Source organism: Dipodomys merriami, unplaced genomic scaffold (assembly GCF_024711535.1).
Source record: "Dipodomys merriami isolate MVZ:Mamm:240054 unplaced genomic scaffold, mDipMer1.0.p SCAF_5, whole genome shotgun sequence".
NCBI lineage: Eukaryota > Metazoa > Chordata > Mammalia > Rodentia > Heteromyidae > Dipodomys > Dipodomys merriami.
Genome location: NW_027206068.1, coordinates 37,718,841 through 37,739,815, shown reverse-complemented (window position 1 = coordinate 37,739,815; position 20,975 = coordinate 37,718,841). Strand labels below are relative to the sequence as shown.

Here is a 20,975-nt window from a genome sequence, read left to right as displayed (position 1 = left end):
CCCTTTTTTTGTTAAATTCAGCTCTGAATCCATCAGTGACTTCCAGTGTTTATTATATAAAGAGAAACTTTGGAAAGCAACATTTTATGTCTGGGCTTGTTTACCTTATATTATCATCTCTACATTCCTAATCAAGCAATCACATTGTACAAAATATATAACCGGTAGTCTACTTTAAATACAACTAAGCCATACTCATACTAAAACTTACCACTAGCTAATTTTCTTTTATCTGAGAAAATACCAATGTTTTGGGCTAATGACTGGGCAAGTGTAACCGCCATTAAATCGGTTTTCCCAAACTGAAAAACAAAAAATGAAAATAAAATATATGTAAATGAAGTTGTTTTTCATTCAAGATCAGCCATAGAAAATGTCACAATAGAATGAAAAGAAGTAATTTATAATCATTTTATTTAGCAGAGGCTAAACTCTTTATAGCATGTTCATTTAGGAAAAGTAGTAAGAAATGAATTCAGGTTTGTTTGGGTCTTACAGGAAAGATTAAGTGCCAGAAAATCATCAGTTTTTGAGTTTGGAAACAAATATAATCTCTAAGTTTTACTAGGTAACATTGCTAAAGAACTTAGCACTTGTATATCAATATACTAGTCTTTTGAATAATAAAAAATAAAATAAATTTGTAGAAATTATTTGACTGTTTTGCTTTTATGTGTTCATGCGTTCTCCTGAAATTTCCCTGAAATAAAATAAAAAGTAGCTTTAGAAAACAAACACAATAGAAAATCGAAAATGGTGGTAGTATGCGCCAATAGAAATTTAAAATAAAACCAAAGAATTTTTTTCAATATGCAACCTTCTAAAGATTTAAGTATTTTTATTTTAGGAAATATTAATCAATTTCTATGTGTTAGGAGTAAAGAAATCTTTTGGGAAGAGCTATACTTCTTTATCCTCCCAAAATTTTTCACAGACTGAGAAAAGATTCAATTGGTTTGCTGGTCAGAAACCCAATGCTTCAGAGAATTCAGCAAATCTCTGTAAAATCATTCAGTCATAAATATGGCCTTCTGTTCAATGAAAGTTAAGATAAAGATTATATGCATTCAATAAACAACTGAGTCTACATATTATTCTAAGAAGAACATGAGAAAGTTTTAGCTTCTGTTACCTCCCTGTTCTACTCTGGTGATGTACGGTACCCGTATTGACTGCTAATAAGAGAGTCTAACTCTCTTATAGTACTATTCACCAATATCTTTGAAATATTAGAAAAACATTTTCAGCCATCATACCACTTTGTATTGTACAGATGTTCACACCTACTTCATTCACGCCTCCTCCTTTCAGCAACGAGCAAATCCCACCAATATAAGCTGCCCCGCTCCGGCTACTCTCAAATTGACTTCCCCTTTTAGAAAAGGAAATGAAAAATGCTTACTGCTACAGCTCAATCATCCAAGCACTTCTCATTACTAAGTTACCACACTTATTTTCTCAGGGCACACAAGATTTCTATAAATATATATTCCCCAGGCAATGTGAAAACTGTTTACATATCCAAAGGAAAAGATTTTTGAGGATTGTTTCCTCAAATGATCAATAACTATAGTACACCATTTTTTTGTAATTGCAGATATAGTGCACTCCAAGAATACAAAATTACGTCTGTCTTCTACCAAAAATACATCATTTAAATCTCATAATAGGAAACCATCACATATGTCCATGATGAGAAGTACATAAAATACCTGATCTATACTTTTGAAAAGCATTATGCTCAAAATAGACAAAGGTGAAGATCTTTCAGCTTAGAGACTACACGAACATGATAATTTAACAAAATCTCTGATATCGGACTGAATGCTGAATGGGAGAGAATTTTCTATTTAAAAAAAGACTCTAAGACAATAGGTGGAATTGGAATATGACTTTAAATTACATAAAAGGATTACATTGGTGTTAAGTTTTCTAATTTTAATAATTTTCTATATTATGTAAGAGAATGTATTCTTAGAGAATACATTGAAATGTAGAAGTATTTAATAGTACATGCTCAGTGTTTCCAGCTTATGCTTGCAAAGTTCAAGACAACAACAACAACAACAAAAACCAAACCCAATAGATAGATGAAGGAAGAAAGAAAGGAAATAAAGAGAAACCATATAAAAAATGAGAAAAATGTAAATAATTTGAGTCTAGGTAAAGAGCATATGTAATTTCTTTGTAATATTCTTGCAACTTTTCCCTAAATTTCAAATTATGTAAAAATCAAAGTTACTCCTAAACTATGCATTTTACTTTCCAATCATTCCTATGTTCAGTAGCTGAGTTTGGGTAATAGATTTTTTAAATATTAGAATATATATTTTGCTAGCATAAATATTTATCACATTAAATATAACATAGACAGTACCATGAAAATACGTTTGTAATAATGATCAAAAACCTAAAAGATAAACTTCAGAAATTTAGTTCTTACCTTAGAAAAAAGACAGAGAACATCAGCATTTAAAAGGCAGCAATTTTAAAGAATATGAATTAATCGGTTGCTTAGAATATTATCAGTACAAACAGTAGGTTTACTAACCATATGTCCTAATTAAATCACTTTAAAAATAAAATAAAATAAATATGCAATGATACAAATAACCTAAAATTAAGTCACATAAATTGGCATGACAATTTCAATCTACACTTTTAAATATTTAAAACTTTTTCCAAATGTACTACTATATCAAATACTAATTATATTGTATAGTACATCTCATTCATAAGTTAACAGAACATCCAAAAACAAGGAACAACAACAAAAAAGATAGTAAATCATTACAAAAATTACGTACGAAAAAAGGTGAACTGCGTCACTTTTCTCTTTGATAAAATCCCTCCTGTATTTCATAAACTCACGTAGGGTGATCATGGGGTTTTCAGATATGGCAAACTTGTTGTCAGCTGCCCAGGTTTCCATGGCAACCAGTACTATCCTGGTCTTAAGTTGGTCTTTATATATCTAGTATATTAACAAAATGAACACACCAGCTGTACATGTGGTAAAAATCAAATAGTTTACAAATGTACTATAAAGCTAGTTTCACAGAAATGCCTTGGGTTGTTGTTTTTAAGAGACTGTTATTCTTCTAATTTACATGCATTTTCCTTACAGAATAGAGAATCAAATTATATACTGAGTAATACTCAATGAAAAGTCACTTTTTGAAACCAAAGATTCCTTTTAAATAAATACTAAGGATCCCCTGCCCCTTTTTTTGGTCCCCTGAACAAAATAGCTCATTTATTCTTGAGGTTTTTCCTCTAAAAAAAAAAATCAAGTAGAACAAAGAAGACTCTCTAAAGGCAAGGATTGCTATACAGCTTGTCTAGCTCCATTAAACTCATGGGGAAGGCCCTGGACTGCATTGTGCAGGGAAGACATGGAAGGAGGCACACTGGGTTATTTAGTGGTCTCATTGCTGCAGGAGGTACACAACTGCTTCAATGTTTCTCCATACCTTTTTAGAATTATACTGAACATCCTTGCTAGGGTCTATGAGTAATCTGTCTTTCACCACACAGGAATGAATACTGGTAGATATGTGGGTAACTTTCACAATTCCTTCTTCCCAGACAGAGACTAAAGTGAAGTCTATGGCAAAGTCATAAGGAACTTCCACCTTAGCTGAAGTACAATTTAGAGCAATAAAAACAAAGGGCCATAATACCCGTTCTATTAGTAATTCAGAGATTAAAAGCCTGGGGCAAAATGGAACCAGGTTGATACTTACTAGATCTGCCATGTTCACCACAGATTTCGCATAGGTATTGGTATGCACAATGGAAAGTCGATGTTTTTTAAACTGAGAGAAAAAGAAAACATGTAAGGGCTTTCAATGTTATCAGGAAATAACTATCTCAGCCAGGAAAACTGTGCAAGAGAAAGATGCCTAAGGTTTTCTGAAAAGAGTTAGAGGTGAGACCTACTCATTTCTATGGCCTAAGTTAAATGTTCTTGAAATGTTGAGCCTCAGTTTATTCATTTGTGGAATGAAAAACAAACAACCCCCCCCAAAAATCTTTACTCCAAGAAGTTGGGGTGTTATATGTATGAGACACTGAGTTGAAGCACTAGAACATCTCCCCCCAAAAGTACATAAATAAAAATAAACTTTGCATTCTCTTTCATGGTTTAAGAATTATTATTCAAAATGATAAAATATATGCAAGTGTGTGAATTTCAAGACATACAAGTCTACATAGCAAATAACATTGCTAAATGCTTAAGAAGTTACAAGTTTTGTATATCTAAGCCTTTTCAGTAAAAAGAAAGTCTGATTTTTGCCTTCTTTTAAAAGTAGTCAGGCATGAGAGCACAAGCCTGTACTTCTAGCACTCAGAAAGCTGAGGCAGAAGAATTACAAGCTTGAGGCCAAGCTGGGCTACATAGAGAGATCTTGACTCACCAAAAAAAAAAAAAAAAATAGCCTCACATGGTACAGTATAAACTATGTGCTTTTCCTTTTGCCAAAAGCCTTACTTCTCCCTATTGTTTTACATCTGGTTCAAGTTACTGATAATATCTGTATAGATGTATATAGAACACTACATCTCAGGGTATTCATTTGTAAAATGAAGTAAAAATAATCTATTCTAAGGAGCTGACAGCATTAATCTTTGGTAGAGAAATTATGACTATGGAAGATATTCAAAATAATTAGGGAACAATAGCATTTATTGTAATCAAATAGGTAGGCAGAAAGAAAAGAGGCCTAGCTGGAACAAGGAAGTGCCTTTAATCTAAATGCATTATTATTATTATTATTAGCAATAATAAAAAGGTTAACACTATATACTTTATCATAAATAAAGTAACACATTTGCCTTCAAAAAAATCATTCAAGTAAATTAAAATGCACTTGAAACTGAAGTTAAGAAAAATTCAGCAATGTGTATCACTGGTCATTTTTATTTCATGGAACAATTAGCATTACAATTCATTGCTACACTACAAATGTAATCATGCTGATTACAACATGCTCATTAATTGAATATGTATGTCATATATATGGAAATAATTCCAAAATAATTTGTAAGAAGGAAGCTTTGCTAACTTCTTATCCTAGGACTCTTCACTGCTTGGTAGATAAGCATTTATGTATGATTTTGCTTTTATTAGAATTAAGCTATACACTGAACACTATACTGTCATATAATTGGTGTTCCCCCTTTTCAATATGAAATGAAATTTTCTACTTTTCTTAAACCATATCATTTAGAGGAGATTCAAATATTAGTTTCTGTATTAGTCAAGAAATTCAGAGTTAACATCATGATCCAGCAATAATGGCTCATGCCTGTAATCCTAGATACTCAGAAGGCTGAGATCTGAGGACTATGGTTCAAAGCTAGCTCAGACTCTTATCTTCAATTAATCATAAAAAAACTGAAGTGGAGGTATGATTCAAGTGGTTGAGCACTAGCTTGGAGCAAATTAAGCTAAGGAAGAATGTGAGGCTCTGAAAAAGCCCCAATGCTAGCACACCACACACATGCACACGCACACGCACACACACATACACATTATGAATCACGGAAATATTTTTGGAACTTCACAAATTATTGCTAGCTTCTTCCTCCTACGTGTATTTCCTATGTGTGGGTTGTTGCTATTTAGCCAAATATTGATTAAACAAATACTTTCTCTAGGTCACTTGATGTGTCTTTTATTTCTTCTAAACTTACTTTTGTACCTACAAGTAATTTTTATTTTACAAAATCTTACCATGAGATGATCATTCACTATCATCAGTTCAATGTATTTGGTTTCCTCTTCTACATTACGAGGGTATCGAAGAAGCTACAATGTAGTAAATGAAAAAAATCTAAATAAGTCCTCGAAAACTAGTGAAAAACAAAAAATATGGAAGATAACAACAAAAGTTCCCCCTTCAGAATTTACTTAAATTTTTTATCAGCATACTTAGCATTAAAGTGAACAACAAATTTACATAGTTCAAAAAGTCAACAAAGTAAAAAGAATTAAAAGAACTAGAATGAATCTTCCTCTCACTTCTGTCCCCCATCTGCCCAGTATCTAGTCCTTATTTAAATTACTAGCTTCTTCCAAAACTACTTATGCAAATAAAATTAAATGTGAATACATGCTCTGTTTCATACTTGCACTTGTTGCACTGATATTTTTTTTTTTACCTAACAGAATGCTAGGTAAACTGTAAACCATCACACATAAAGAATATTCTTCCCAATTTAATTCAACTGAATCTCAGGAATCTTTCTGATAGTGGGGTGATACTTTTATTCTATAATCTAGAAATCTGGGAATGAAACATTCCTATTCCCAAAGTGGTACTGGGGTTTTGTCAGGCTAGCTTTGGGAGCACCCCAAGCAGTCTTGGGATATTTATTGCAGCTAGTTTTGCTCAACAATAAATTTTCTTCTGACCAGTGAATGGTACAGGAAATAGCTAGTCCTGAAGGACAGCCATTCCCATAGCAGTTATTCTGTAACACAATCAATAACAGGATCTGCAACACTGACTTTTTCTTTCTGTCACAGCTCAATACACTTTTTCAGTACATGTTTTTGTTAACTTTCTCAAGGATCACGTTGGTGATGAGGGCATACAATGATTCCTAAGTCAATACATGTATGTATGCTTTGAGTGCTACATTTAAAACAAACTAAAAATACGCTGCACCATAGGTTTTGTCTCTTGCTAAATACATCCCTAAACTTAAAAAAAAAAAACTCTTAAAACGTTAAACTGATAAGGAATAATGGAGGATATTCCTGAAGATGAAAACCAAAGAATAACATTAACCTGTATCAAATGACAAGTAACTTTAAAAAAAAAGTATTGTTATTAGGACAATGAGATTTACTTTGTTAATGGGGACACTTACTAGTTAATATGCCTCTCAGCATTTTTATTAATGTCATAGAGTTGTCTTTTGGGTCACATCATTCTATAGCATCTCAACTTTGTGAGTTCCTAAGAAAAATTAATGTTTGTCTAATTAATGGGATAACTAGATTGTTGAGATGTTAGCAAAGAACTTCAAGGGAAATGCCTAAAGAATAATATCAAGTTCTTTGAATTCAGAACTCATAAAAATAAAGTGTTATAATAAAATCTGAATTGTAATTGTTTTTGTTTTCTGTTTAGTGGGTCACTCAGGTGTATATATCTCTTATCTCCACAATATACCAAAAGCACATGAGAGTAATTTAGGGAATACTCTCACTGCTTAAGCAGCACACAGAATAGTTGTGGCAACATATGTGCCTAAGACTAGACTTCTTACTTAGAATGCTATTCCACCTCTGAGGGACTAATGTGACCAAGTTTCTTAAGCCTTTTGTGCCACTTTGCTTATAAAGCTGTTAGGAAGATTGTAAATGTGTCAATTACAGTTAAAATTCTAGAATAGGGATGGGAACAAGGGAAAAAATCAAATTTAGTAACTATTATTCACACAAACAAAAATCTAAGTTGGCCTGGGAAGGTGGCTCAGTGGTAGAGTGCTTGCCTCACATGCATGAGGCCCTGGGTTCAATTCCTCAGCACCACAGAAAAAGCCAGAAGTGGTGCTGTGGCTCAAGTGGTAGAATGCTAGCCTTGAGATGAAGAGCTGAGGGACAGCGCCCAGGCCCAGAGTTCAGGCCCCACAATCAACAACAACAACAAAAAAATCTAAGTAATAGTGTGATATGAATCCTAATCTGCTATAAACATATTTGATCTAAATCTGATCAGATCTTAACTTCTTCAATTGCTTGATATAACTTAATAACTATTTCTTTCACCATGTATTTTTTTGGCATATACAGACATATCACAAACCACTGCTGCAGTGGTAACTACACCTTGATTGTAACAACTGAAGCTCTTATTTTATCTGTCCAATTTTATCACCAATTCTGTGGTTCTGGGGAAGTCAAAGCCATCACTTTTTTTCCTCTGTGAAATACAAATAATACTTATTTCATGCAATTTAAGCTGCTGTATGAATACCTATTGTTATTACTTAGTCCAAAATTCAGTTGTATAATCATAAAGATATGTCTTAATTTTATATGCCAGAATCCGAAGTAGCTCCAATGAAAAGGCATTTATCACAAACCCTGATAGATTTACAAATAAGAGACTGTCTCCAAGGGGCTGAATGCAAAGATACCACACAAGCAAACTCCTTGATGAGGTGTATATCCGTGCAAGGAAACAGGATTGTGGTACAAAGAACCCTAGATGCGGTAGGCAGGGATCTCATAATCTCTGTAAATAATGAAGAGCTATATTATCTCCACTATCTTAAGTCCTTTTTCATCTATTAAATAATTTTACAATACTTACCTATCTGCTACCTATTCTGCTTACACTCTGACAAATGCCTGAATTAATACTCTCTCACAGAGAGCAAATATTCCAGATGGGTGACCAGGAACTAGCAAGTGTTTTTAAACAGCACCTGAGAACACATACCTGCTGTTTACTCCTTTTTGGTCTTGGCTTCACAATAAACTTTGGTGGGGTGATGTTTATTTGTTGGAATTCTAAAGGAAAATAAAAATAAATTTAAACAGTGAAAATAAAAATAAATTTAAACAGTATATTTCCCAGATGTCTTTGATGCAGTACAAGGTTTCAGTTGCTCTTTTTATTATTTATTTATTAATAATTAATTGCTTACCTAATTTTAATTAATTTTCAAGACATGGTCTCATTTTGTAGTCCAGGTTAGCTTCATACTGAGGACCCTTCTGCCTGTCTTTGCTTCACCTACTAAGTACTGGAATACCCAGATCTTCTTAAGCATTTTATAATACATAATGTTGTAGTTAATGATTACATAGATCATTAACCTAAGAAGTTGTATGTATTAGTATTAAACAAATATATAATGAATAAATACATTTCAAAAAATCTCAGATATTATTCTTGTCCTATATGTCTCCTATAAATACAATCCATAACACTTTATCAAAAATCTTCTAAATCGGGCTGGGAAGGTGGCTCAGTGGTAGAGTGCTTGCCTTGCATGCATGAGGCCCTGGGTTCAATTCCTCAGCACCACATAAGCAGAAAATAAAAAAGCCGGAAGTGGTGCTGTGGCTCAAGTGGTAGAGTGCTAGCCTTGAGCTGAAGAGCTGAGGGACAGCACTCAGGCCCCACTACCGGACCCCCCCAAAAAAATCTTCTAAATATCCAGCCTGACTCTCATTCCCATTATTAATCTTGAGGTATTAAAATAAAGAAGGGAGGCAAGAAGAAGCAAATAGAATAATTATTTGTGTATTCCTAAATAAATGATTTATGAAGACTTATGGGGCACCTAAGTTTTAGCTTAACTTTTTCTAATTCATTAACATTCTTCTTTGCCCATGAACAACATTATTTGTTCTAGAAAGCAAATGTGAACATTTGAAACCCTCTTAACTTGCAGGTCAGAATTAAGCACCAGTTGTGTATGCACAAAGATTCATCACTGGATATAGATACAGAGGATTTCTACAATGTGAAATAAAAGTGCAATTATTCCTTGTGGTACATGTAATAAAATGTATTTTCTTATCAGATAGGTTTATTATTTTACTCAAATGAAAAACAATTATATTATCAATCCAGATAATTTCAAAAGAATTATTAAAAGTCATTTTATCTATCCAAGCTCATTTAAATGAATTTATCTTTTTCATTTTATCTATCCAAGCTCATTTAAATGAATTTATCTTTTTCATTTTATCTATCCAAGCTCATTTAAATGAATTTATCTTTTTCATAGCTTTTTCATTATCATAAAACTGAGGCAAAAAGATTGCAAGTTCAGGCCAGCCTGGACTACATAAGGAGAACCATTCCCAAGGCAAAAAAAAAAAAAAAAAAGAGTAAACATTCCTAGATAAATAAAATCAGTGCTATCTAGGGACCTGCTAGAAATTTGTGGTAGGGAACCCTCAAGCTCATTCTGATAAACCTCATTCTGGTAAAGCCTGAGAATGCTGTTTTAAAGTTAAACATATATCTACTCTGTGGCCCATCATGCTATTCCTAGATATATATCAGAAAAATAAAATAAAATATGCCTTACTTATAGTTGCTTATTCATAATGGCTCCAAACTGGTAGCAACCCAAATGTCAATCCGCATATTGGATAAGTAGTTGTAGTATATTCACACAAAAGAATATACTCAATCATTTAAAAGAATAAACCAATGCTGCTACACTCGACAAAGTAAATCACACAGGCATATGCCAAACAAACAGACATAAAAACCCTAAGCATAATACATGGCTCTTTAGAAAGTTGAGGCACATAGGCTGGCTTTGAATTCCCAATCCACCTGCCTCAGCCTCCTGAGGGCTGAGATGACAGGAGTGTACTACCAAATCCATTTGTTTGAAGTTCTACAGTAGACAAGCATAATCTATAGCAAAAACAGTCAGAAAAGGGATTTCAGAGTGGGAGGCACTAACTAGAAAGGAAACAGAAAAGTTGTGGTAATAGCAATGCTCTATCTCAGTAGTGGTATGTGACAAGTACTAAGGAATCCAGATGAAATGAAATAAGCATTTTCCAAATGTTACTAACACTAGTTCTGAGAGGAGTGTTATATAAAATAAAACATTATATAGTCAAACACATTTGGAGAACATCTGATCATGTTTGTCTTCTGGGGTATACATAATAATGCTAAATGGGTGCTGCTAATACAGTTTAGACCAATTAACCTTTCTTCAATCAAAAATAAATAAGCTACTGGGTGCTGGTGGCTCACGCCTGTAATCCTAGCTACCAGGAGCCTGAGATCTGAGGATCTCGATTCAAAGCCTACCCAAGTAGTAAAGTCCTTGAGACTCTTATCTCCAATAAACCACCAGAAAACCGGAAATGGTTCTATGGCTTAAGTGGTAGAACCCTCACCTTGAGCTGAAGAGCTGAGGGACAGTGCCCAGGCCCAGAGTTCATGCCCACAACCAGCAAGATAGATAAATAAATAAATAATAAATAAGCTTACTTTGGATTATTCCTTGGTTGATAGTGAGATTGAAAGACAAATACAACTCTTAAAACGGATCTACTATCTTCTGATGAGGAAAGAAAACCAGAAACTAATTGAGACAGGAATTTTCAAATAATTAATCTAAATTTTATTGTTGTGTGTGCACTTGGTGCTGTCAAGCCTTCAAGCTCAAGCTGGGTTTGCTTGCTCACAGCCGGCATTCATTCACTTGACCAGCACCTCCAGCCTCACTATTGTCTGGTAAATTGGAGTTGGAATCTTAAGATATTCTGCCTAGGCTGGCTTCACAATGTGATCCCTTGACCTTGGCTTCCTGAGTACTTTGAATGGCTTAGCTTCAAATACAATTCTATAATATCAAAACTGCTAAGTCACTTCAAAACCAAAGAAACCTAATCAACAAACCTGAACAAAGTAAAAGCAAGCCTAAAGTCGAGTCGCTAAGAAGAGTGTTGGTTACTTTAAATATTAAGTCATGTTGATTATTTCCAGTAATACCTATTAAATTGTAACTTTATCCTCATGTAGCTGTAGTGATCATTTATTTTCTTCCCATTAAAGAGCTTAAAATTAGTTTCATAATGTCACTAAAGGGGGAGTCTAAAAAGCTTATATAAGAGAAAGGGGCATTAGAAAACATTTCTTTCATTTTCTGATGAAAAGACTATAAACTTCTAAGCAACTTTCTAAGCAGTAGTTTAGTATTTTCTCTCAGCTTTCTCCTTTCCTCCAGTGCCTCTCTCCCATAGTACCTTTTCTCAGTGTTGTAACCCACGGCCTCATTTTATCCCTTACTACCTCTGGGATCCTGAGATAAGACAAACTAGTCAAGCCTCTGATTCGTTATCTACAAAACAGGAATACTATTAATCTGTTACCAAGATTGAGGGGTAACAATATTACCCCTTGTTTGACAAGAAATGTACTCACTACCTTACATATGTAACTGTAACCCCTCTACACACCACCTTGACAATAATTAAGTTTTTTTTTTTTAATGGGAATGGTCAGGACTCATATAAGGGGAAAAGTGTCTCTATGCTAGATAAATGAGCTATTCTTATCTTCAGAGGAAGAAACAAATGAGTCAACACAGCCAAAGAGAAATCCCCACCAACCCCTGAATAATCACTAGAACAAAACCCAAGTCTGAGTGATCTATTCATATGAAGATCCAACTATCAAATTGACATTCATTATGACCATGGAGGCCTAAACCAGTAATTCCAGTACTTGGGAAGCATATGCAGAAAGATGACAAGTTTGAGGCCAGACTAACCTACATAGTAGTCTCTAGGCCAACTTTGCATATATAGTGAGATCTTGTCTCAAAAAATAAACAAAAAATCATCATCTATAAACAACAGAATCATAAACAGGTATAGGGAATAAAATATTAATTTAATGACAGTACATAACAACATAAAGAGTTAATATACTAAAGAATTTCTCTTAATATTCTAAAAAATGTTGATAAAAAAACATTAAATGGGAAAGTGATTAAGAGTTCTTCCTTATATTTAAAAATTCATTATTAGCCAGGGGCTGATAGATCATGCCTATAATCCTAACTATGCAGAAGGCTGGATGTGAGGATGACAGTTCAAAGCCAGCCAAGGCAGGAAAGCCCTTGAAACTCTTATCTCCAATTAAACTTTACCAAAAGAGCTAGAAGTGGCACTGTGTCTCAAGTGGTAGAGTACTAGACTTGAGCCAAAAAGCTCAGACATAGTGCCTTGGACCCACACTGAAAAAAAAATTATTTTACCAAGAGTGAAATTTTGCACTTTTTATTTATGAATATCAATTATAAAATTATTTCTTCTGTACTCTGAGTCCATAAAAATTTTTGAGAGGATAAAAGTACTGTTGATTTAATTCAGCCCCTTGAGCTTGCTTATCAAGAATGCTATCACTTGAGTAATCTTCCCAAGTCCTTTTGCTTTTAGTTTGATTTTCAGATAGGGTCTTCCAGACCTCGGTCCTTTTTAAATTAAAATTTTGTTTTAGTGTGCAATATTTTTCTGAATTTCTCAACCACAAAGCTAGTTTGCATTTTATTCTTTCTCTTGATATGACTTACCTTGATATAACTAAAAATGTTTTGCGTGTTACTAGTATTTACATATATATTCATTTTAAGATACTAAATGAATCACATAAGTAGTTAGATGAGTACCATACCAGATGGAAGATCATCCAAAGGAAATTCAAACAGTCTGGATTTGTAAACCGAATGAAAATGGAAATCCTCCTGAAATGACACAAGCAACCGAGAGTACATACTTACAAACCACGTATCTCTGCCCCCAGGCCATCATAGTTGCAGAGGCTGGGCCTCTTAAGAGAAAACTGACTACACACAGTCCCCTGGGCTGTAGAGGCCATGAGCCATTGCAAGCCATCTCACTTATGTCTGAATTCTCCCAGCACCAGAACAATACCCAATTACAAGCAAAATACCTCTCAGAGAAGCCAAAGCCTACTGTAATGGAAAATAAATGAGCAGATCTATTCCCCCAAGGAAAAATAAGGCATCTGGGAAAATGGGTTAATGTTTCTTTGACTGGTTCCTTTCACGGCTCCTTGCCCACTTTTAAGAGCCAAATAACCTCTCTAGGCAAAGCCTGCAGAGTCCAAATTCAAGCGGATGCCCAAATTCAAGTGTCATGGACAATCCTATTAGAAAGCAAGAGATAAAAACCATATTTTCTGCTAAGAAAAATTATTGAACACCGAAAAAAATTATCTAGCTTTATACAGGTACTAAAATAAGTTAGAATGCTGGAGTCAAGTTTAAGAGAACCATACTGCCAAGCAAAATGACAGAACAGCCAATGATATGGACACAGATAAGAATATACTAGTAAGTTTTCTAAACAAGGTTGTTAATAGGGAAAAATGCAATGTGCATTCCTTGCTTCTCTAAATGTTTGTCCAATGTTGCATGATACCAAGGAGGATATTTGTGTGTAGAGACCTAGAATGGAAGTTTATTTAGTTTCTCTGTCATCTACAGTATTAACTCAATTATTTTGTAATTTGCACCAAGTAAATGTTTTGATAGATGTTTCAGAGTGAAGGATAGAATTAAGAAGCCTTAAGTTTCTCTAAATTTCATTAGTATAGAACTTTAAAAGCAATGGAGATGGAGGAACATCTGGAATCCAGAAAAGAAAGGAGAGGTGAAATTTCTGAAGATTTTTTATATTATAGACTAAATGTTTGTGCCCCACCCAAAGCTTATACACTGAAGCCTTGCTGTGTCACCGCCTCTGGAGAAAGGGCTTATGAAGCCATAACAAAAGTAGATTGAGGTTATAAGGGTAAGGCCCTAATCCGATAAGGCTGAGCCCTTGCAAGAAGAGAGACAACAACTTGTTCTCTATATGAGATACATGATCAAGGTAGACATCTATCCCCCAGGGAGGAAGTTCTCACTGGACACTAGCCTTAACAGCACCTAGACCTTGGACTTCACAGCCTTCAGAACTATGAGGGGAAAAAAATCTGTTGTTTAAGCCATTGAGTCTGTAGTATCTTCACAAGCTTGAACATCATAGCAGCTTATAGTGGAGATAGAAATAGAGGCTCTTGAACGCCTCAGGAAGGTATTTCTAACAAAATGAAGAGACAGAAGAAAAAGAAAAAAATCTTGGAGGTTTGACTTAGTCAATATTTAACTTAAATTTCAGCATATTTAAATGACTCATATATATATATATATATTCATAACATATTTACATTATCCAAGCCCTAAAAATATAAAAACCAACTAAAGTAGAAGTACAGGAAGGCAAGGGAACAAAAGTCTTCCACACCAGCACTAACATTTGCACTTACTTGGGAGGTGTCATTTTCTTCTGGTTCAATGAGATATGTGTGGTTCCCATCATAGAACATCCCACTGCCAAGCACAAGAAAATAATTAGGCATGACTATCAACTCTCCTCTCAGAACAGGATCATTTTAAAATCTGTAGTCAGCTACTTTCAATACCTCTTTCCCCATCTGCCATGATCACCAAATACACCACACACACTGGTGAGAAACTAAGGCCTCCATGAATCCCTGTCACCCTGACCTACTCCATGCTTACCATAGTCATTCTCTGGCCATTTTCTAGTACTCCTCCCTCTACCATATACTTCTAAGACTTTAATATATAAAAGGCTGCCTTGTAAAAGGAGTGCTTGTAAAATGTAAGTCAGATCTCCCTGAATGTCTGGGTGGGGATCAGGAAGTCACATTTTTAAACAAACCCTGGGTGAGTGGGATGCAGGTAATACTGAAAATTTCCTCCCTACTATACACCTAGAACATTCCCTGGTAATAAAGCCTACCTCACATTTCTGTAACTTGCCATGCACTAAACATATATTACTCATTAATTTCTTTCACAAATTTGTGAGAAGGGTACAGCGACTATCCTCACTTTATAGGTGAGGAAACAGAAACCCCCCAAAATGATGCATCTTTCCCAGATTACATAAGTGATGAAAGTAGAGGCAGCAAATGTAGGACATCCTGTGGGTCCGTGGTTATTAACCAATCAACTAACTGACCATTTCCAACCTGTAACTCGAGTTCATCCATTTATTCATACACACATTCAGTATGTATTTATAGAGGACCTACAATGTAATGCTGTTGGTACTGGGGATATAGTGGTAAAGAAATGAGACAGTTCTTGTGGGACATTCTAGAAAGAACATACAACAAATATAGAGTAAACAGAAAACATATATTAGTTGAGGGTAAGGCTTAGAGAAGAAAGTTTAGAGGTATATAGGGGCAATACATGGTGCCAGAAGATGGCATGGGGAACAAGAGACAGGCCTTCCAGTCCACAAAGTGGTCAGAACAGGGCTTCACAGAGAAGATAGAGGTTAAAAAAATCTGAAAGAAGGGAAAGGATGAATCATAAGTGCATCCTATAATGAGCATTTCAAAATGCAAGCTCCAGGTAGGAGAAATCTTTTGGGAGCCTAATCCAATTCATTAGGTTTCTGCCTCCTGAGTGCTAGGATTAGAGACATGCACCACCACACCCAAACTAAAAAGAACCAACAATCAAAAGTTTCAAGTTAAAGAAAATCTTGGCATGCTACAGGAACAGCAAGAAGGGAGCAATGCTGAAGTAGAGTAGGTAGCAGGACAGAGTTGCCAGAAAGTGAGATAAGAAGGTTGATCTTGTTAGGGTTACATCAGGTAGGCACCTCTGGGGGCTTTAGCTTTTACTCTGGGAGAATAAGAATCCAACCACTGCAGGCTTCTGAGCAAAGGAAACACAATTTCCTTTGTAGCTCAAGAAAACCAACAGTTGGTTTTCCCAGCTGTATGTCACAATGATCTTTAGGACAGCAAGGACAAAAGCAGGAATATTATGGAAATGCTGGTGGAAGAAGAAGGTGGCTTAGATCAGAGGAGCAATAGCAGAAACAATGAGAATTGGCCAAATTCTGGAGCGATATGTGTGTGTATACATGCATATATGTGTATGTATATAAACGTATTTATTCATATGCACATATGTATATATGAAACACATGTATTTTTGGTGCTAGGGATTCAGCCCAAGGTCTTAAGGATGCTAAGCATATGTTCTATCATCGAGCTCTACCCTCAGCTTCAATTTACTTTTAAAGCAAGCTAAAAGGTTTATTGATAGATTTGACATGGGGTGTGGAAGAACAAGAATCATCATCAGTACTCCACATTTTTCACATGAACAACCAGAAAGATGGAGTTGCCATTTCACAAAAAAGAATGGCTACAAAAAGAACATATGAACAGGCCCAAGGTAGAGGGAACAAAGCAAGAACCAAATCAAGAGTGACTTTAGACCTCTTGATCTGGAGGTGACTACAAATGAGAGATTTTCTGGAGGGCATTTAAGCTCTACCTGACCTCCACTCCCACTCACAGAACTCATTACCATCCCATGTAGAAGAACATGCTCTTCTACTGAAATCAGCCCCTTCTGAGGCTGGAGAAATCTGTCCTGGCAAGAAGTAAGGGAAGCAAGTCTGTGATCTTCTGTAGTAATTTTTTAGCTCACAGTAGAAGTGACCAGATGACAGCTAAGTTCTTAGACACAGAATAGCATTTGAATCCTTGGTGGAATCTGTTGGTTTTCCTGAGCTAAATTATAATTACTTCCAGTTCCGTTTCTATCCAAATTCTTTCATTGCTGCTGTAACATCTTCCACATGTCCTAAACTTTCATGTACCCACAGAATAGCTGTTCTCACATCTGCAGGTTGCAGCCCCAAGTGCACTTTCTGAATTTGGATGACATTACATTTGGACTTTAAAGATAAACAGATGTAGTTCGCAAGATACTACTGCTGACATATGCCTAAAGAAAGTAGCAAAGCAAATATGGCAGTGAACATAGTTTGTTCACTGGCTGAGAACTGGTCACACTGATCCAGAAAAATCATAAATATCAGCCTGTGCCAAACTTCACATGCCAACACGGGTTAGGTAGCAAGGAGATTATTTTTGTTTAAATAGCACCGAGTGTTATTTACTCTAGCATTAAGTTAATGTCCAATGGCAAAAGGAGTTCTTTTTATTGGGCTTAAACATCATATCTTATAAAGACACATCATGTATTTTTAAGAAAAAAGATTCTGACACTGTATTTGGGAGATTCTGGCTCACTATGACCAGTGTATATATCATTATTAATATTTTAGTAATAAAAATTATAGGTATGTTATCTGCTTTGAAGATTATCTTTTGATTTAACAGTATGAATTTGAGTACAAAATCCATATACACTTGCAGCTAGAATCAAGTCATTACAGATCAAAGGTGCTAAAAACATATAAAGCCAAATCAAGGTTTTGAAAGAAAATAGTGGACATTCTTATTAATTTCCACAAGAGGGCAATAAAGTCACTTGATTTCAATTTTAACTTTATCATTACAAGACTTTGTCATATCAAACATCCTACAATCAAAATATTGGCTATTAGTCTTTCATATTTGAAGAAATGTACCCTTCTAAGATTTTTATGGGTTAGTCACATAAATATGATTTTTTCCTTTGTAACATTCTTCAAACAAATGTAGTAAATAAAAAAGTGAATAAACAATATCTACTTGGTAGTTTACAAAAGATGAGCCATTCATAATATCTAAACCACTATAATTGAGGTAAGCTTCTTTATTTAATATTCAGTCATATTTCCCCAAATATTTCTGAGAGCAATTTTTCTCAGAAAGTAAAACCAAGATGAGAAGCAATAGTTAATAAATAACTAAAGAGGTACAAAGTGTATATATATATATATATATATATATATATATATATGTATGTATGTGTGTGTGTGTGAGTATATATATATATATATATATATATATATATATACAGGGTAGGATGTATGTGTATGTGTGTGTGTATATATACACACACACACACACACACACACACACACACACACACACACACACACACACATACATACATACAACATACCCATATCAGACTAGGAAATCCAAACACAATTGTCAGTGTGCCAGGACATATGAGGACTTTCTGTTAGTTTGGTGTCACTTAATTTTAAGTAAAAGGTAAATTTTACTTAAAGCAACTTAAAATAGGTTTCTATGTTCTCCTGATCCAATCACAATAAAAATTGTCTGGAAGCTATTATCCTTTCTATAAAGAGTGTGGTAGGATGTTGTAGCATATTACATTCTTATATTCTCATATGTAGATCTCTCAATTCTTTTTCTATGTGTATACCTGTCCTGGGGCTTGAACTCAAGGACCTGAGAGCTCTCCTTTAGCTGTTTCACCCAAAGCTGGTACTCTGTCACTTGAACAACAGCTCTACTTCCAGCTTTTGGGTGGCTCATTGGAGATAACGTCTTTAGGAGTCTCAAGAACTTTCCTGCTTAGAATGGCTTTGGACCACAGTCTTCAGATCCTGAATAGCTAGGATTGCTGGTACAAGCTACCAATGCCTGCCTACCTTCACAGTGTTCTTACAATATTATATCCATTTGGAAACCTAGAGAGCAAACTGGAATAGAACAGAGAATGAGGCTCACATTGTGACTCTGAATTTGCATTCTACAAAGAAAAGAAGCCTCTAAAAAGAATCAAGACATACACTTTTTTTGGGGGGGGGGTCTGGTTGTGGGGCCTGAACTCTGGGCCTGGGCACTGTCCCTCAGCTCTTCAGCTCAAGGCTAGCGCTCTACCACTTGAGCCACAGTGCCACTTCCGGCTTTTTTATTTTTGCTTATGTGGTGCTGAGGAATCGAACCCAGGGCCTCATGCATGCAAGGCAAGCACTCTACCACTGAGCCGCCTTTCCAGCCCAACATTTATTTTTATATATCACTCCTCTAACATATATTTGCTGTCCCCAAAGCCATCAGACTTCACTACACTATTTCTTGCTAACAGCTGTGCTCCTATTGAGATCAAATAGAACAATTATTTCACTGTTGAAAAGCACTACAACATTTCTTAGTAAAGCAGAGTGTCATAAAGCCTGTTTATTCAAAGAATATATTTAAAAATAAATAAATTTACAAATTTGGGCTTGTTGCTTAATTAGTTGTTAAGAAAACTTATGAACCTAAGAAAGACATGGTAGCTTACAAGTAGTTACGAAACAAGTAAGAGTTGGCCACCTGGGTATCACCATAATGGACAGGATGGAGGAAAATGTATTCCCATGTTAGACATCAGCAAGCATGCTCTGGTAGTGAAGGTTATGGGAAAGGAAGCAAGAAAAGATGATCTCTCTCCTTTAGAGATCTCTGGGAATACACAGATCCACCCACGGATTGCTATGAACTAGACAGGATTTGGGCTGAAAGAGGGCTGCAATGCAAGTGCTCTTTAGCTCATGTGTTGCCTTTTTGTGAAGAATTTCCATCTAATGATATTTCTATTATTCTAGCCAGGTGCCAGTGGCTCACATCTGTAATCCTAGCTACTCAGGAGGCTGAGATCAGAAGATCACAGTTCAAATCCAGCTCAGGCAGAGTCTTCAAGACTTTCAAGTCTCCATCTCCAACTAATCAGCAAAATAGCTGGACTTACAGGTGTAGCTTTGATAGAACACCAATGATTGAAAAGCCAAGTAAGAGATAGAGATCTTGAGTTCAAGTCCCAATAGTGGCATGAGCATGCACACACACACACACACACACACACACACACACACACCACTACCACCACGATGAAGAAGAAGAAGAAGAAGAAGAAGAAGGAGGAGGAGGAGGAGGAGGAGGAGCAGCAGCAGCAGCAGCAGCAGCAGCAGCAGCAGCGGTTGCAGCTGCTAATATCAAGGGGAAGTTTTGTTAGAATTGGTACTGAAGGGCTAAACATCCATAGAAACATAAACAAAATTACACAAGCCACTCCTGCTTGAATTTAAATGAAACGAATATAATGCTTCAAGTAATACTTTAAGATACCATATAATAATTCCAAGGCCTCTAGTTCCTAAAAATATAATTTCAAAATCCTTTTGGTTTAAAGATCCAGGCTAGAAGACATACTCCTATATTTCCAGCACTCAGGAAGCTGAGGCAGGTGGATGGCCTTCTGGGCTACATGTGAGGCCTCGCTACAAAAGACAGAAAAACAGAAGCAAACAAATAAAAGAGAAAAAAAGTCAGAATCATAGATTTGGAATTATTTATTGACAGAAAATGGAAATGTCTACTAGAGGACATTAAAATAAAGAAAATAAGTTATCAAAAGAATGATTGAGATAGATAAGGTTTTGGACACTTACTGAAGTCCATGGCATGTTGACAATGCAACGAACGAAGCAGGATTTCCTCGGATCTGGCCCTGGTAGTAACAGTGCTCGCCTCCCTGAAATAGAAACAGAAGCCATAAGCCTTTGCCACCCACAGGGAGAATCTGCCATGTCCTTTCACGGGTTGCTCACACTACAGCTCCATATTACAGATCTGTACAGGATTTCATTA

General features: G+C 35.4%; 1 protein-coding gene across 11 annotated transcripts in view; it reads right to left on the bottom strand.

Annotated features, from left to right (window-relative positions):
• The window catches only part of Adam22 (ADAM metallopeptidase domain 22), a 179,251-nt gene that overhangs the window by 49,514 nt on the left and 108,762 nt on the right, over positions 1 to 20,975 (bottom strand). For all 11 annotated transcript variants that reach the window (XR_011366912.1, XM_069996408.1, XM_069996413.1 and 8 more), the window contains exons 5-13: positions 20,777 to 20,859; positions 14,847 to 14,910; positions 13,188 to 13,257; positions 8,463 to 8,533; positions 5,741 to 5,815; positions 3,747 to 3,818; positions 2,808 to 2,974; positions 1,288 to 1,372; positions 212 to 302 (exon numbers count right to left, since the gene is read on the bottom strand). Coding sequence is in view for 10 of the 11 variants with exons in the window: in XM_069996408.1 (XP_069852509.1) it covers positions 212 to 302; positions 1,288 to 1,372; positions 2,808 to 2,974; positions 3,747 to 3,818; positions 5,741 to 5,815; positions 8,463 to 8,533; positions 13,188 to 13,257; positions 14,847 to 14,910; positions 20,777 to 20,859 (778 nt within the window). In the remaining variant the exon portion in view is untranslated. The remainder of the gene's footprint in view (positions 1 to 211; positions 303 to 1,287; positions 1,373 to 2,807; positions 2,975 to 3,746; positions 3,819 to 5,740; positions 5,816 to 8,462; positions 8,534 to 13,187; positions 13,258 to 14,846; positions 14,911 to 20,776; positions 20,860 to 20,975) is intronic.